This window comes from Notothenia coriiceps, unplaced genomic scaffold, assembly GCF_000735185.1.
Source record: "Notothenia coriiceps isolate Sejong01 unplaced genomic scaffold, NC01 NC01_scaffold00024668, whole genome shotgun sequence".
Lineage (NCBI taxonomy): Eukaryota > Metazoa > Chordata > Actinopteri > Perciformes > Nototheniidae > Notothenia > Notothenia coriiceps.
Window position 1 is genome coordinate 3025531 of NW_011357369.1, and position 18987 is coordinate 3044517.

Consider the following 18987-nt stretch of genomic DNA (forward strand, 5'->3'; position numbering starts at 1 on the left):
GATAATTTGTAGCGGCGCGGTCATTATTGGGAAAATAACACCGACAGGCTAATCAGGAGCCCAACGCGAAGCGGAGGGATCTAGATCCGCATGTTCTTGTTCATGAGAGACGTTCTGCAGTAAGGAGGGGCGTTTCACCGACGACAGGTGTTCTTACTTTTATGTAGCTGACGGAGAATTTTTACTTTACACGACACTGTTCAGCACTTCATTCTGCTTCACTCTTTAACTAAACAACCGCGGATGTCTTGAAAGACTCTTTCGCTAAAGATCTTTGAAGACATCCGTGTTCTTGTGATGCGTAAATACTACGCTTCCTATGTTTTGGTGCGGACTGCGTTCACACCAGCAATGAACCGCTCCAGAGTTTGCNTGACTGTCTCCTCTATGATTTCCTGTTTGTGTTTTTATCATCTTCTGTTGCCTATTAGCGTTTTCTCTTTTTTTTTAACAAATTGTACGGTGTCCTTGGGTGTCATGAAAGGCGCCTAAAAATAAAATGTATTATTATTATTATTATTATTATTAATAATACTGGAAATACTTTACGGCAGTTTTCATTTACGGTAGTCCCGGATGTTGTCATATGCTACCCACGTCTGTAGACAAAACTTATTAAAGTAACCGGACCTTTATTTAATATAATACGTCTATAGATGTAGTGTAAAATCAGTAGGTTTCGGTGTGCAACACTCCATGTCATTTCACTTTGCCACCGCCATGGAGCATCGGCACTTTCGGCAGGTTATTCTCATGCTGCTGTTAATCTGGAGATCAACAGACACTAGTGGCCCGCGCATATGATTATATAATCAGACAACTTCCGTTAAAAAACATTATAACACATATAATGAGAGATGTTCTGCAGTAAGGAGGGGCGACAGGTGTTCTTACTTTTATGTAGCTGACGGAGAATTTTTACTTTACACGACACTGTTCAGCACTTCATTCTGCTTCACTCTTTAACTAAACAACCGCGGATGTCTTGAAAGACTCTTTCGCTAAAGATCTTTGAAGACATCCGTGTTCTTGTGATGCGTAAATACTACGCTTCCTATGTTTTGGTGCGGACTGCGTTCACACCAGCAATGAACCGCTCCAGAGTTCGCAAGCAAGTGCACCTATTTTAGCGGACCAGAGTCCGGTTGTTTAGTTCACTTAAGAGGTCTCGGATTGTGTTCACACCGACCCAAATGAACCGCACCAAGCGGCTAAACGCACCAGGGTTCAATTCAACTGGACTATACAAGGCAGGTGTGAACGCACCCTAAAGGTCTACACTTGAATGACGTGTCAGACATCACAATGTATGCTGAGAAGAAGCAAGTGGATGTTGCATAGCAACAGGAAACATATTCTTTCTTTGTGGAGGATCAAATAAATGTATAAACACAACCGCAAATGTAGCATTAAATGTTGTTTAAGCTCTTGAGGTTCTTCGCTACAAAATAATAAAGCCAAGGCTGTGGTGATGGAACTTTATCCTAAGGTTTGATCAAAGCAGGGCTAAAGCCATTCAGAGTTAAATAATGTTGAGATGCTTCCATATGTATTCAAAGGTAGAGAAAGAGGTATCAAGGCTAAAATGTCTGGTCCATAAAGCACATGAAGAGAAGGTTAAGTGAGTATAAAGCATCTTTAGTACATTTTCGACTCTATTGTCCTCTCCCGCACTCTTTTACTTCAGGTCACATACACTATTCGGAAGTCGCCCATTTATTTGTTTGAGAATAGAAAACTGTTAATATATTTGCATTTAAAAAAAGCATGAAAACCTGACAATAAAAATAAAATGTGCAGCGCAGACACTGTGTAGCTACACATGTTGTTTTGCTTGAATTACTTTTAGGGATTCTTGCTGATCTACAGCATAATCAGCTCATTTTGTCCTTCCCACCCATTCTTTTCACTTTCCATTAACAGCAGCCCCGTTTTAGGCAGTACTTGCAACGAGAGGACGTGTTTGGCAGTGTTTGGCAGTGTTTACTTGCAGCAGGAAATAGAACAACATTTGATTGCTTAAACATAAAACGGGTGCTGAAATAATCTAATCCTTTAAGAAGGTATCAACTAACTCTATTTATATAATTATATTTCCTTTCACTTACAGCACATTGTTTACCTGCATGCAGCTGTTTCCAAGTCTAAAATCGACAGTACACTCGCTTTCCCTTGCAGATTTATCATGTGGCCACAAACAAGACTCAAAATGAATGAAATGTTGCTCTGTAACTAACCTGACATGCCAGATGGTTGGTAACACAGCACCATCTGAGAAACCGTCATTGGAAACTAATTGGAAATGGGCTGGCACTTTCCTAAAACATTCGGCAAGTGATTGGATGAACCATCAGTCTAATCACAGCCTAACTTTAACCAACCAGATCAATGTTGGGGAAGCTTGTGCGATGTTCTGACTGAAACCACGCCTCTTAGCTGCCATTAGCTCCTCTTAGTATAGTGATTGGTCTATACACAAACACAGTACTTGTAACCAGTGTTTGGCAATTTATTTCCAAAATGTAATATATTATATATTACTTATTACTGTCTTTTGAAACTAACATAACAATATGACTGTCTCTGAAATGTAATGAGTTGCACTACTTTTATATTACTTTTGAGTTACTTTACCAAAATAACCGCAAAATAATGGCTAGGTATTTTAAATGCTAAAATGTAGTTTAGTGCAGCTCATTATACATCCAGTGAAGGGCAATGTGGTATAGCATAACAACTGTGTAGGCCCTTAAGGCTACTAAAAACTTGTATTACACGGCTTAGTTGAATACTTGACGTGACACGTTGTTAATACAGTAGTACAGACCACTGTCAAGGACTATAATGAAGGTTGCTAAGGAGGATCAAGAAAGAGAAAGGAAAAGAGGTTAAAAGACGGAGCGCTGGATGTCAGATAAATCACCAGAAGAAGGCAGAGAGGAAGTAAGCAGTAACAGGACACGGAATGGGCTCTGTATTTTGTTTAGTATATGGCCGTGTACAGGCCCGGTTCCAGAACAAAATGACTCAGGGTGGATATGAGATTACAGGGGACACAGCAGTAGTAGGTTTACATGAGCAATAGTGGCCGGCAACAGCAATGAAAAATAGCATTGATGGTCCCCAATGAACATATTATGGCATTTGTTATGTTTTGAAACCAAGCAAGTGAGAACATTTCAAGTGAGTTAAAAGTGAAATCCTGAAATATTTCATATAGTCCAAAGTGGACTGTGGAAAAGAAAAGCACAAAAGCTTCAAAACTCTACTGATAAAACAAATGAAAACATATTGTAAATCAAGGCAAATATTATTTGAACCAGCTCATGGTTTGAAATGGCAAACATTGAAAAGTATTATTAAAACCATGTACTAAATCATCACTTTGGTCCCATCATATACTCTGGGAAGAGAACATTTACTGTGCTTGAAAACTGGTATCACATCATCATGTGAGGTTGACTTTGTGACCTGGAGAACATTTCAGCTGCAACATTAGCTTGTTGATAAGCTTGGGATATGAGATNTGTGTGTGTGTGTGTGTGTGTGTGTGTGTGTGGTGTGTGTGTGTGTGTGTGTGTTGTTCATACCACATTCTCCTGGATCTGGCAGTTGGAGACAGAAATACTGATGGAGATCTCCTCTGTTGATGACACACAAAGAAAGAAAGAGTGAATCATTGTTATAAAGAAATATAAATATATTAAAACCACAGGTAATCGATGAGAGTTCGACTCCAGAGGACGAGCAACTTTTAAAAGATAGCACAACTCAACTTTTACACAGATCATTTTGAATAGAATATACCTTTATTGTCATCATACAAAGTACAACAACCTATGTGGCAACTCTCACTGCAGTAAACTTTAGTTTCCAGTGGCTTCTGTTAAGGTTTAATCTTTCAAAGCATTATACGTTTTATACATCTTTAGCATTTGGCCTTCTGGAGGTTTTATTTAGACACAGTATTATTTCTCTGTTCTCTCAGGTGAGCACAGAGTCAGAGGAGTCATCGAGTCCAAACTGAAGTGTTAGTCATGAGTAGCTTGACGTCAGAGAAGCTCTGAAATATCTCTGATGGATTTCGTGTGGGTGTCAACGGCCCTGAGGAGAACTCAGAGAACATTAATACCTGAGCTGAAAATGTCTCCTTTCAAAAGGCAGGATAATAACGGCAGAATTACATTTACATTTACATTCGACCAATTTGATTTCAAAGAGATTCTCTGCTCTGCTGACGGCTGGCGTTAAAGAAAGAAATGCATGTCCTGTGCTCATTTTAAAGAAGACAGAACCGTGGATTTAACGTCTTGACATGCAATTTTCCCATTTCTTATTGTTATACGTACATTAAAAGTTGGATTAAAGCTCTCAATTGAAGCTTTACGAGGTTCCTCGGAGAATAAATGAACACTGAACTTGACATATTATTTTACCTCAAAACCATTTTGGGTTTTAACCCTGTGTATAAGAACAAAACTTGATTCGATTTTAAACTTCAGGATCTTCAATAACATTTATAATAGTTTGGATTTACAGCAAGATTGACTGCCTTTCAGTCAGACAACTCACGTGTTTCTTAATATGTTTATTAGAAGCAGTATATAGTTTGAGTTTGGCGTCTAGGCTCGGGCCTCATCACTCCACAGATTTACAAAGAACATTGAGTGATGATTAGATAACTATCCCCCAAGCCTACAGGTGGTGGTGGGGTGGAAGCTGGGGTGGAGCTGGGGTGGAAGCTGGGGTGGAAGCTGGGGTGGAAGCTGGNGGCGTAGTTTCGGGCGACGAAGACTGCTGCTCCGGGAGCGAGGGCGGCGAGTCAGGCGGGAATACGCTAGTGTCCGCAACGGAGGGTAACGTGATGTCCCCATCCGACCTGTTGCTACTGTCTGTAGTAGATGCAGTGTTGCTGGCGTTTAGTGATGGTTGCTTCAACCATTTTTGTATAAATGATTATCCACAGATGTGTGTCACTGCTGTGGAAGCACTTTGGAAATGATGCACGCGCAGCGGAGCAGGTCACGCGCGCCTGACACAATTTGCTGTTTGTATTTTTCGCTCCGTTCTCTTTTTTGAATAGAGGGTGCATAACATTCAACTGCCCGAAGATCCCGACGCGAAGCTTGAAGGGTAAACACACCAGGTATACTAATCTACCTGCACAATTTGTCTCTGGTGTCGGAATGTCTCGCTATGTTAGTACATTCTTAAAATGTGTTGTAACTGCGTTACTGAGCATTGTAACGGGTAATATATTACCCACATTTCATTAGTAATGTGTTACATTACTTCGTTATAGCAAAAACGAATATATTACTGTAACTCCGTTACTTTTGTAACGCGTTACAACCAACACTGCTTGTAACCTGTGTACAACCAACACTGCTTGTAACCTGGCAAAATGTATCTTTGTATGAAATGATAACCCTGCAAGATTCACGTAATCACCTGAGTTCACGGAATCCAAGTATCTTGCAAGACAACTCTGTCACTGCTGGATGAAAGAGCAACTGTGGCCAAGTTTGACATTAAAACTACAAAAGGTATTTGCCAATAGAGTGGTGCAGTGATGAGGTATTTTTGTAGGCCGACCCGGAAGTTAGCATTGCAAGGGCTCCCTCGTCAAAAAGCTAATGGATTTCCCCATTGGATTTCAGTATATTGTAGAAAAGCTTTGTGGCCAACAAAAATGTTTGATAGATTTTTAGATTTTTTATAAGTTAAATAGGTCACATGTTAGCAACCACCATTTTTATGACACAAAGACGCTACAGATATTCGAGAGTAGAGCATTGACTGACATATTTTAAACGTAAAAATCTCTTAAGTTTGAGTTATTTCCTTATTTCCGGCTTTTAACCACAAGCAAGGTTGAAAAAATGTGAGTTTGAGACGAGAAAACCAGAAGTTTACAACTTGCCCCTATACGGTTCCAACAATGATTGCAATCATTCCATGTTTAAAATTACTTCATAACTTTCTGGAAATTAATTTTTTTTTCAGTGTTGAGCATTTCTAATAAATGAAAGCACAATATGTGTTTGACATTTTGGCGCTGTGAGCCTGAAAATACACTAGACACACAATTTGGTCTTTTCCAAATGGACAAACGGGAAAATCTTAATATAAAGTGTGTTGTGGAATGAATTCATTGCAGTCTCCTAATAACTAAAGCAGAATATCAATTAGTATAGCTAGAAACAAAGATTTAAAATATTAAATACTAGAGAAACTGGTTTAGCAAATTGGGTCCATTACGTTTTAAGTTGTGAGCCACTAATGAGACCGGGCTTGCAATGAGATGATATTGAAAATAGAGCTGACAACAGCTCATTTTGCAGCAAGACCCAGGGCAGCAGCATCTACAACAACTTAATGAGTTTCATCACAAGCTAAGGGAGCCTTTGAAGCTGCAGCCACACAACTGGGCAGCAACATTCAAGCAAATACTTACAAACCTAATAATAAGGTTTTATTATGCAGCGTGACTGTGGAAAACAGCACAAATAGAACAAATGGTCACAGTTGAAATGTCATATCAGTGCTCATTCTTAAAACTGAAAAGAAAGTATTTCAACTGCAATACTTGATGATATAATGATTGGAAATCAAGTCAACAACGCTACGTTTTTTAATCTTATAATTTCCCACTTATAACTTTTGACAGAAAATGTAAGATTAGCATTGATTAAACAACTATTTGATATGCCAAGATTTGACATGTTGACATTTGGCAACATTTGACTACAGTCTCCTTCAGAGCTAATGCTATGATAAAACAATACAAATATAGACAGTGTAAAAATGTTCTTCTTGCCCACAAAGCAGGAACCACCCTATCTTAAAGACCTCATAATACCCTACTACTACTAGGGCATTGACTTCCAAGAATGCAGCAGGGAAATTAGTGGTTCGTAAGTCTCTAAAATGACAAGAGGCACTTTCACACCAAGTACCTTTCCCAGGAATAGTTCCCAGAACTTTTATTTCCTGGAACTATCGGAATAAGTCCCTGAGGGAGCCACTGACGTCACTTATTCTTCTTCTTCTGCTTTGGGTTTACTGGCAGGCCGCAAACAACTTCACGGCGTATACTGCCACCCGAAGTCCCCGGCCAGAAGTCCCCGGAGTTGGGGACTGGCTTCAATAGAAGCCTTCCGAGTAAATCGCCAGAACGCCGACACCTCCCCATCACTCCACCGCTCCCATGTTTTCTTTTGTGTTGCCATAAGTTAGTCTCTCTCCGTTGGTGCGCTGGGCTAATGCTAATAATGCTAATGCGAGCAAATACAATGGCGGCTTCACAAAAACTTTTCAGAGTTTTACGGGCCGTGGTTTGTAATTCGCCCAGCCAATCAGAAATTGGAACCTTTTTCTCCCCAGGAAAATACCTGCTCTCTAGCAGGGACTAAAAAGGGGTGAAAAGGTCAGCAAAAAAAAGTTATAGTTCCAGATTTTTTTGGTGTGAATGCAAAATCCCAGGAACTATCCTGGGAAAAGTACTCCGGTGTGAAAGCGCCTATTGGGAGCCAGAGCCTTTTGCCATCAAGCTCCAGTTCCTGTTAGGGGAGCAGACACTCTGTCCACTTTTAAGAGAAAACTTTCCTTATTGATAAAGCTTATAGTTAGGGCTGGCTCAGGCTTGCTTTGAACCAGCCCCTAGTTTTGCTTCTAAGTGATTTGACTGTCAGGGGACTTCCACCACTTCTCTTTCGCTCTGTATGCACCCATGTCCTCCTTATCTGTTTGTCCTTATCTCCCAAAAATAAAAGTAACCAACTCAGCCTCCCTAGAGTTTCTTTGTCTCTCACCTGGCAGCTTGCCAGTATTTAAGGCAACTCCTGGATCATGAGTCGTGGCTGTGCTTGTTGCTGTGGTCCTGCCTGACGTTCACCTAACTACTTTTTGCGGTACCAAGAAATGTGCTGACATTCACCTGGATCCATCGTCCTTTTCTTGAATATATATACACATTATCCATCTAACACTTAGTCTGTCTATGTTGTGAATGTATTATCTTTTTAATGTATACACAAGACACCTACTGAAGGTCTGTCCGTCTTTGGAGAGGGATCCTTCCTGTTGCTCTCCCCGAGGTTTCTTACGTTTTTCTATCGTGGGGTTTCTTTGGGGTTTTTTCCTTGCACAAAGCGAGTGTCCAAGGACAGAGGGTGTCATATTGTGTACAAACTGCAAAGCCCCCTGGCACAAATGTGTAGTTTGTAATATTGGGCTATATAGATAAACTTGGATTGGTTGATTTGAACCAACCATGGAAAACATACCAAAGACTTCAGATTAAAGCAGTGGTTCTCAAACTTTTTCTGTCAGGCCCCCCCTTTGGAGAAAAAAAAAAGTCGGGCCCCCCCAACACAAATAGTCAGGCTCAGTGGCGGCGCCAGAGATTCTATTTTGGGGGGGGCTGTGGGGTAGCTTGACGGTTTCATTAAGGTTGCTCATAACATTTAGGGTTCCCATTAATGTACTGGTCGCTACAGTGGAATGTTCTACTGCAACAATCCCCCACCACCACACACCACAGTGTACCCGCAGACTGTACAATGAAGGCTTCGATAATCAGCTCAACGGCATATAGTGTAAGCCAGGTAAAGTTTATTTTATAGGTAGTGATGTGACCTCACATAGGGTCAGGGGGCAAGCTCCCCTGGGAAATTTTAAATATCAAGTTAAAAGCCATCAACTGGTGCACTTTGAGAGCCACTGAAGAATCTAATGAACTCTCCACCCGCCCCATTTGAAAACAGAAACTGTAAACAGATTTACTTTTTCTTATGGATATTTTAAAAATCACTCCTTTTAACGTTAATTACTTTTTTAATCATATAGTATTTCAACCTGTTTTAATGTATTCCTCTTATTTTTTATCAACTATAATATCATNTTGGGGTTTTTTCCTTGCACAAAGCGAGTGTCCAAGGACAGAGGGTGTCATATTGTGTACAAACTGCAAAGCCCCCTGGCACAAATGTGTAGTTTGTAATATTGGGCTATATAGATAAACTTGGATTGGTTGATTTGAACCAACCATGGAAAACATACCAAAGACTTCAGATTAAAGCAACCTCTACTCGTCAAAATATTGTTTTCATGCTGATTACAAATATATATTTCCCCTTTCTCTTGCTACTGACTAAAGACATCTGTAGGAGTTCTCAAAGGAGATTAAAGTGATGTTTGCAGGACTGGTGAGCCCATTGAGACTGTACTTCTGAAATCTATCCATGAAACCTGTCAGAGTTTGTTTTCTGGGTTTTGATTTAGACCGAGGGTACAAGCAAACTTTGACAGGCCGTGATAAACTCCCCACAGGGGGGAATAACTTGTAACTTCCCAAGTTGAAAGTGTTTTCCTTCTCAATTTCCATAGATGGTCCCAACTTCATATCTTTGCAGTTAAAAAACATTCTGCCTATGTATGTAGTAACAGACTATAATTAGTTAACCTAAAATGTAATTTCTATCCAGGCAAGCAAGTTGATTTATTCCACTGGTATTCTGGCTCAAACATTAACGAAATATAATTTTAACAAACAATTGACATACTTGGAGAGCACTAACAACATGAAAAACCTTTCACACTCATAATGCTTATCCAGCTGTTTTCACTTATACTTGCTCATTAAAACTTCTCAGGACTATGTGAGTGTTCAAAAACTGTATTTGACCAACATCTGAATCTCCCATTAGTTATTTTCATCCACCAGAATGTGAACTTTCTCTTAATGATTTAGAACATATGGATGAAGTTTGGTGACTTTAGCAAACTTGGAAGAGATTAACTGTGTGGGTGTGCAGGACTTTAAAAGTGTTGTTTGTGTTTCTCCAATACATAAAGAAAGTATTTTTAATGGGTTAAAGCCAAAAAAAGCCACTTAGGATACAAATTGAGCCCATTTGAAGATGTAGGAGGATGTCTTGCTATGATAAGGATAATATTGGAGTCAATGTTTTCACTACAATTACTGTCAAGGTGCTCCAGTAAAAGTAATTTTGTTTTAAAATATTTTCTACTAGCTGGTAGGCTGCTGGTTCTCAATGGCGAACATTTGCTGTGGTCACAATATGAGTTTCTATGTGTCTGATACAATGACAGCCCGCACAGCTCATTATTTTTAATTAATTCCATGCTTTTTTGTCCATTACTGCAACTTTTACTGACTCAAGCTGTGTGTGTTAACGATCATTCATGCTTAACAGCCTTGAACAAGCGTTTGATAACTTTCTTTTTGTATTCTTGGTTGAATTGCATTATCTTAAGAGACAGCATTTCTTATGTTTTTGTACTCATTTACATTTGTAGTACTTTCAATGCCTCTTTCACAGCCTGCACTAGTACATTGATACATCTGCCTTTATTTGCTATGCTTCTTCCGGCATATAATCTGCTTCATATGAAACTCGATCAAACTCATTCTTCCTGTGTTTTTGAAGCTTCCCAATCCATTTCTGTATAATATATATATATATAATTTCCTTTTAAACTAAAATAAATGTTTAAGGTTTTTATGCACCATATATAACACTGAAGAATATTGTTTTTCTGCGTGAAACCGATTGCTCTTTCTGATTGTATCGTTATGTCTTCGCAAGATGTGGCTATATCAAAACCTTTCAATATGTCTTATACCAAAGATCTTTTTTGCAATCTACAATACAATGTCGAAAGGAGCGACCAAACAGCCTTTACATTCTTGTAATTATCTCATGTAAGTGACTTTGATCGTTTGCTTGCTGAGTCAGGGAAAAAGCTAATTATCAGCAAAGTGACTTTGCCACTGACACAGAAACAGTCTGGGGATACTGACCAGCTGAAACCCTACAGATCTCTTTTCCTCCATTAATCATAGGAAAAAGATTTAGCGGTGCTGAACTTTAATCGCTTAAGGCCCCATTTACACGGGAACGTAATCGAACCGCAAACAAACCGCAAACAAACCGCAAACAAACCGCAAACGAACCGAATTCGATAAAAAAAGTCTTCCGTTCACACGGATACGGCTCAATAAACGTGTCCCTTCACACGAGACCGCTCGACCCGCTGGAGACGCTGTAGTACATATGCCGGGCCTGTAAGTGGCGCTGCATTTACGCCACAAAATACACCAAAAGCAGCGAAGAAGATCCCTGAGCATGGTTGCCATGGTTGCCTGGTTGCCCTTCTGTTTATTATCCGCTGTGAATTTAGCAACATGTAGTTTATGTGGTTCTCCATGTCCACTTGTTGCAGATGGTTGTGGTAGAGGAGCTGTAGATTTTGCACTGACATCTGTAGCATGGTCAGTAGCAGTAGCTACTGACGGTTTTGTTCCCGTGTAAACAGCACCTAAGGCTCCCTGCAAAATCACAACGGGGAGAACCTCACTCATCACACCATCAACCAGAAAGTACCTCAGAGGCGGAAATCATATTCACCTTGTAGTCACCTCTCACCGGGCTCATAATTGCAGGACATAGGAGTGCTCAGGACTCCATTACCATACACCCATGGACGATGATTAATGACGCAGTGGGAACAAACAGCGAGTGAGCGCTCTCAAACAGCGCTGGTAAGCTCCTGTGCCACCAAACACGGAAGCATATGCTTCAGATAGTTCAAAGACCTTGTCTTGCTCTTCAAAATTTTGATAAAAAAGTGTGTACGTCCTGCATTTGCTTACATGTGCACATTGGTGTGTCCCTGCATGCACATGTAATCGGGTGTTCAGCGATACTTCTGTGTGGAGTCATTACTTTCATGTCACAGTGATTAGATTAATTGGCCTGAGTGTAACCATCAATAACACAAATGCGTCTGTTTCCTAAATCTGATCTACCTTTTTTAATGACTACATCCCATGACTAAATTAGCGCTGGTAATCAATAGGTCAACTGTAATGACTGTAACATTGGTGCTGGTGACAGCTACTTTAAATGGCTGCGAGGTACAATATATTTTATGTGTGGCTGTGTCTGTATAGAGCTTGTATCCACCAGCATATTTTAGCAAACAACGTGTCTGTGGAAGGCACCAGGATCAAGGATTGTGCTGTTGCAATTCAAATTGTGAAATCCTGTTTGAAGAGCAAAATTGTAACTCCTAGTGGTCTGCTGATAAAGAATGAAAAAAGACTCCCGTCAACAACATGCAACGCAGTTTCTTTTCCTCTGTAAACAGCAGGGATCTGTGTGCTGTAAAGGCAGGTCCCAATGGACGAGCAGCATGTTGTATCTTCAACAGTAACTTACGGATGGGGCTGGTTTCCCTCCTTTCGCAGTGCAGATGAGGGTGAAATTCTGGGCCTGGTATCGACTGAATAGGGCTGGAGTGTTCTCTGCCACCACTGATATGTTGTTTGGAGGCGCTGTGGACGACAGAAAGAAGGTTTTGTGAAGCAATATTCCAAAACATTTCATGAACACAAAATGCAACATCAGATGTTTTTTAACTACAGTAATAGGCGTCATTTATTCTGGGAATGTTGCGAACATATCCCCACCACCTTTTGAAATGGGCGATTTTATCCCCACCACGTTTTAGAATAAAAAGTATAATTTGCAAAACAATTCTGAATAACATACGAAAACCTTTCAAAACCTTTTTTTTACACAACAAAAACACATATATGGTAATATATAAATATAGAATAAATACATGTGCATTGTCAACAAAAAAAAACATAACCCATAGATTACTTATTATAAATTGACCAAAAATAACATATCAACTGTAAATGTAAACATTTCTTGACACAGTTTCTTCTTTTCCCAGTCTTGGTCATTATCTACTTTGACCTCAAACTGATATCCCATTGCATTGCCTAAATGTGTATCTGGTGAAGACCATTAGAACATCTTCTGACCCCTATGTCCCCACCACTTTTCAACACATAGTGACGCCCTTGCTTGAGCTGTTAGAAAACATCTATTTGTTGCTTGCTCAGTGTAATCCAATAATCATTTTTGTGTTGAAATGCCTTCCTAGAGTTATATAGGTGGAGGTAGTAGCAGCAATGCTGATAGCAGAGTAAGAGCATGGAAGTGAGAGCAGGGATAGAGCAATGCTGTTCTGCCCTGATATTTAAAAAAGAAACGACTAAAACAAATCTGCAGACCTGCTTTATCTATCTTACGCATAAACCTGCTGAGCGAATCTCCACTTAAAATGGTAACTGAATGGTAGGGACAATATGTTAAATTCTCCCAGGGGCTTATGTGAGTCAGATGAGGCTGATAAGGTTGAAAATCTCATACATATCATATCACTAACCCCCCATCTAAATCTCTCTAGGGATCCCAGCAAGTATGTCATGGCAGGGTAAAGGGAAAACATGTGAGCAAGACTTCACAGCATTATAAAGGTGCAGCGGGAGGGAAAGGAGATAATGAATGGAAATCTCCCACATCCCACGGAAAATCAGCTGTTCAACATTCAGTCCTACTCTTGTCATTGTATGGTGGTTTAAACATGAAGACTCATTGATATGTGGCTGTTTTAGGGAAATATCGACAAGCACATTTGAACTGACGACACTGCAGCAGATGACCAGCTGCACAAGGACCACTTGAATTTTGATGAGGACTGCTGAGTATCAAAGGCACTTTTCACTACATTAGCTGAAGAGGCTTTAAGTAGCAGACTTTTCATGTATTCTGCATACATGTCCTCTCTCCATGAAGCTATTTATGCACCGCCGTGCATATGCATTGAACAGTCGTCTGGCACACATTTTCGGCCAATACTTGGCTATTCTGCAAATGCAGATGCACAGGCACGTTCCTTTAGGCAAGGCAAGGCAAGTTTATTTATATAGCACATTTCAACACAAGGCAATTCAAAGTGCTTTACAAAAATGAAAGACATTCAGACAAAGGCATACAAGGCATATTTAAATGACNGCACAGGCACGTTCCTTTAGGCAAGGCAAGGCAAGTTTATTTATATAGCACATTTCAACACAAGGCAATTCAAAGTGCTTTACAAAAATGAAAGACATTAAGAGCATTAAGAAACATATTATGAAATGACATTTAAAACACTAATTTAAAAGCAATGGTATAAAATGACATTTAAAAACACTCATTTTAGATAGTGAAAGCCTGCTACATAGAAGGAATATTCTGCTGAAGGAGTTTATATTCCAGCATTGGCAACAACGGCCTACTGTGCATAGCAAACTAAGAAAAGGAAGACAGACTTATCAAAAACAGAATCTGACAATAGTGTTAAAGCATTAAAATTGTGCTAACAGTTAGTTTGCTGCTAAATGTGACGGACGGATGTTGCTATTCCATTGTTAGCAACATCTGCCTACACTGCAAAATATCCTAAAAAAATAAGACAGACCTATCAAAAAGGGAGTCCGACAATAGCGTTAAAGCGTTATCATAGTCTCATAGTCATAGCATTTCGTGTTATAGTCACGACATTTAATCTATTGATTTGTGTTCACCAACACGATTTTTCCCTTTTTTACGTGTCACACAGAACAATTTTAAAAGCAATGAGCCTCAGAATACTGAAATCTGTATTTTTTTTAAATCTTTTTTTCCTTCTAATTTGTTATTCTTTTCTAAATAACACACTGTTATTTACTCAACAATAGCACACAATTATCCTTGTTTTTATTTATTTGTTTGATTTATAATATCGGGCTTTTTTGCCGTCCGTCAGGAACTGAATTTCAAAATAAAGTCACAGGTGTTTGTCAAGCAAAGGGACTGTAGTCCCAAACGACAGCTGAGGATTATGGGTAGTGTAGTGTCTTCTGCCATCCTAAACTTTGGGACTACAGTCCCTTTGCTTGACAAACACCTGTGACTTTATTTTGAANACTGTTTGAGGTTGTGGACAGGTGTCTTTTATACTGATAACGAGTTCAAACAGGTGCCATTAATACAGTTAACAAGTGGAGGACAGAGGAGGCTCTTAAAGAAGAAGTTACAGGTCTGTGAGAGCCAGAAATCTTGTTTGTTTGTAGGTGACCAAATACGTATTTTCCACCATAATTCGCAAATAAATTCTTTAAAAATCAGAATGTGATTTTCTGGATTTTTTTTTCTCATTTTGTCTCTCGTAGTTGAGGTATACCTAGGATGAAAGTTACAGGCCTTGCACAGGAAACTTGCACAATTGGTGGCTGACTAAATACTTTTTTGCCCCACTGTATATACATTTATTTTATTCGTAAAATAATTTGTAACTCAATTGAATGAGATTTAATTTGTTTGGCAGGGGGGATGGAGAAACTCTTTTTAAGTTTCGATTAAGATTCATGAGTAATGATGCGATTAAACATCACAATATTAACAGGAAGGCTCTTTTTCTTGAATCAATGTTTTGTCTGACCTAGCATAAGAGCAAATGTTTTGGAGATGTTTTATCCTGTCATCTGTCCTGTCAGTTTGACAATAGATGTAGTTTGTAACCTGTGCAGAGGCGGGATGCTGTCGATGGTTTTAAGGCTGCTGCGCGTCGACACCACGTTGAAGCTGTCGCTGCAGTCACATGACACGTGGAGGTGATGTCTCGGGTGTCTGTTCTCCACCATGACGATAAGCCCCGCCCACCCGTGGGTCAGGTAGTAACAGGTCATCCCCTCTCGACCCTGGAGGAGAAAGTATTTGGTAAAAGTACATGAAGCTCACCTTATAACAAACACTCACAGAAAAACTCCTGTGCATTCGAACCCTTACTATTGACAATGAAGTACAATGTACTTAAAGTTCTTGAAGTAAAAGTATTCATTGTGCAGTTTACTGTTCCTTCATTGTTTAAATACATCATGTTCCTGGAGTAACATTACTGCTGCTGGAGATTTGTTAACTCCTTTACATTCTGCAGGCCAGTTTCATCTGCAGCAATGCATCATATTCTATCAAATCACAATATGTTTGTATCTTTTCCTGTGAGGACCATGTATCTCTAAAAAGTCAACTTTTCCGTTTCAGGAGAATCTTCTTAACAAAATCGGTTTTCAATGGAAAGCAATGTAAGAAATACCTTGAAATTGTTTTTAATAATAATAATCATTGTTAGGATCAAAAATATTTGATTTGTCAACATTCTCTTGTACTAAAAGTAGTGTTTTACTTTGTTGTACAATTGTACTATCAGTTAATCAATAAGCATTACAAAATTACCTCCAGATGGCAAAGTAAACTGTTGTTGTAAATCGGTTAATCACCTTATCCTTTCTGTAAAGTAACAATAGTGCAATGCATTTTCCACCATTGGAAAGCAGTTTATTGTGTGTGTTAGGTATGTACAATAAATCTGAGTTGACAAACTGACCTCGTGTCTCTCTCCTTTAGTTTCGGTGAGCTGGATGATGGCGTCGGCGATGGTGTTGCTGGAGGCCGTCACCTGCTCCACCATCACCAGCCTGGAGCTGTAGACCGCCAGCATGTATCCCGGCTCCTCAGAGGCTGGGAACACACAGCATTAATACATTTAAATAAGGTGCTGCAAAACCATAATTCTAATTGACATTTAAACTGGCTTTGGTGGTCTAGACTGTCTTTTTAACGCAAGTTCCTCTTCCACATTATTTATATATTAGGGACATTCAGGTAGCCTGCTAGTCTGTTTTAACTGAGAAATATAACGGTTGAAAATCTGCCATTTTCTTGAAAAGAAAACCTCCTGATGTTGCACCTTTACTGTTCCCCTCTGGGGGGCTGCTGTGCCAGTGGTTGAAGGCGCAGCAGAGCACGGCGTACTCTCCCGGCTCCAGCATCACGTCGCAGCCCACAAACCTCCTCACAGAGCGGCGGCTGTGAGCCAGCAGGCGGCCGAGCGTGGGCGACCCCGTGCTGTCGTAGGAAACTCGGTACAACAACACACACAGATCCAGCAGGTGGCTCTCCGCTGTGTCCCACCGCCTGAGGACACAGGAGCAGAGACGGGTTCAGATCAAACAAGGAGCAGTCTGCAGTCATTAAAACATTTTTGCCTCAAAGAGCAATCATGACAAATAAACCCAAACCAAGGAGCTGGAAGAGAAGGTAATAAAAGTCATACAACTAAAGAAAAAGTGATTTTTTTTCTGTAAAAGGTAGGACTTTATAAAGTTCTACATTTATGAGAAAAAAGACCTCTTAGCTTACACATACATTGTTTTTCCCAGTAAATGTAACACCTTCATCTCCATATATATCCAGGTCTTTCTTTCTTTCTATCTTTTCTTTCTAATACATTTAAAATAAATATCATCCCCCTTCCCCTGCCGTCATTGCTTTATGGTCGACATATGGAACTGACTCATTAAAAGGATTAAATGTTAAAGGTGACCTATCATGCAAAATGCACTTTTGTACGTCTTTTATACATGAATATGTGTCCCCGGTGTGTCAGGGAACTCACCAAGTGTCAGAAAACACAACCCTCTCTCTTTTCCTCCATACCCAAATCTCTGAAAACAGGGCTGCAACGGATCTGATACAGACTGATCCAGATTTGAAATATCTCTGACTTTTTCTGACGTCAGAAAAGGGGTGCTCTGCCTATATGGGCAACTCTCCACCTATCAGGGGAATGAGAGACCACTCGAAAGCTTTAACTGCAACTGTTCACTGTAAACAGTAATTGTAGGTTTAAAAGAATGAAGTCATTTTGTTTGTGTTATTATTGACTCTATCATCTATTGCCTGACTCTAGGTGATGTAAGGTGACCTTGGTAGTATTCACCATCTCCCTTGGCTCCATAGATATTTTATCATAGATTTAGTTTGACCTGAAATGCTCTTGATACCCTGAAATAAAAATGTGATGAGTTTGTTAAATGTGCATTAAAGAATGATTTTTTTTATCAACTTGCTAAATGCTGTTTTTATTCTCCACCAACATTAGAAATTTGTAGAGCCCAATCTGGCGTACTATAGTTCTTATTGTCTGAACGTACTATCTCTAACTGACTGAGGGGTATTAGAAGGGTCTCAGGTGAGTAGAGCTGTAGTCCTACCTGCTGCCCTGCTGGAACAGAGCCAGCTCCATGGCGGTCCTCTCCAGCACCGTGATGGACACCAGCTTCAGCGGGACGTCGGCTCCTCGGGGGAAAACACCCGGCGTTCTCACCTCCTGCCAGTCTGAATGAATCTTACAGATATCCACTGAGTCAAAGAACCTGCCGGGGTCAGACAAATACATAGACACACATAGACACGTGTAACGCAAAAACACATTTCCCTTATTTTGGGGGTTTTCAAAATAAGGGAAATTCTTTATTTGTTTGACATGAGAAAAAAGTGGTTATTCAGAAATTAAAGTGCCAAGAAACTTGCAAAATTCTTGGGCTTTTTTACATTTGCATCATTTTATACTTTTTTTAATATATTTTGCTAAAGTAATCAAATTATTAATTCTAAATTCAGTTTTTGAAAGCTACATTTTATATTATCATATGTCAAGACCGAAAAGGTAATTGGTTCCTATCTTTATAATAGAATTGTAATAGATTTGGCGTTACTGCGACACGGTACGCCCACTTCCTAAAATGTCTCCGCGAGTGAGAGCAGGCCAGAGTTTCACGAGCAGAAGAGCAGGACTTGCTCGTGAGAGCGCAGGAGACCAAGGAGAACTCATGTAGATGCTGCACATGCTCAAGGCATGTTTCTCCCCTGCAGGCTTCAATATAGAGTGGTGAAGTCCCGACCATCTACTTCCGCCCCATGGGACCTTATTTCTGAAAAATTATGTATTGAAGTCAATGGAGAGAGAAAGATTATCTTTCGATCCCGTTTGAATTGTGCCATGAATTACACATATGATGTTTGTCAATCGTAAAAAATAATTTCCATGTCAAAAAAGNTTCTTTAAGAGCCTCCTCTGTCCTCCACTTGTTAACTGTATTAATGGCACCTGTTTGAACTCGTTATCAGTATAAAAGACACCTGTCCACAACCTCAAACAGTCACACTCCAAACTCCACTATGGCCAAGACCAAAGAGCTGTCAAAGGACACCAGAAACAAAATTGTAGACCTGCACC

At 39.8% G+C, this 18987-nt stretch overlaps 1 protein-coding gene across 1 annotated transcript in view; it reads right to left on the reverse strand.

Moving 5' to 3' along the window:
- LOC104955682 (calpain-15-like) overlaps positions 1-18670 on the reverse strand; it is a 27330-nt gene extending 8660 nt beyond the window's left edge. The window contains exons 1-5 of the mRNA XM_010783067.1: positions 18660-18670; positions 17963-18124; positions 16657-16883; positions 16294-16427; positions 15429-15607 (exon numbers count right to left, since the gene is read on the reverse strand). Of these exons, the coding sequence (XP_010781369.1) occupies positions 15429-15607; positions 16294-16427; positions 16657-16883; positions 17963-18124; positions 18660-18670 (713 nt within the window). The remainder of the gene's footprint in view (positions 1-15428; positions 15608-16293; positions 16428-16656; positions 16884-17962; positions 18125-18659) is intronic.
- Positions 18671-18987: the final 317 nt, after the last annotated feature.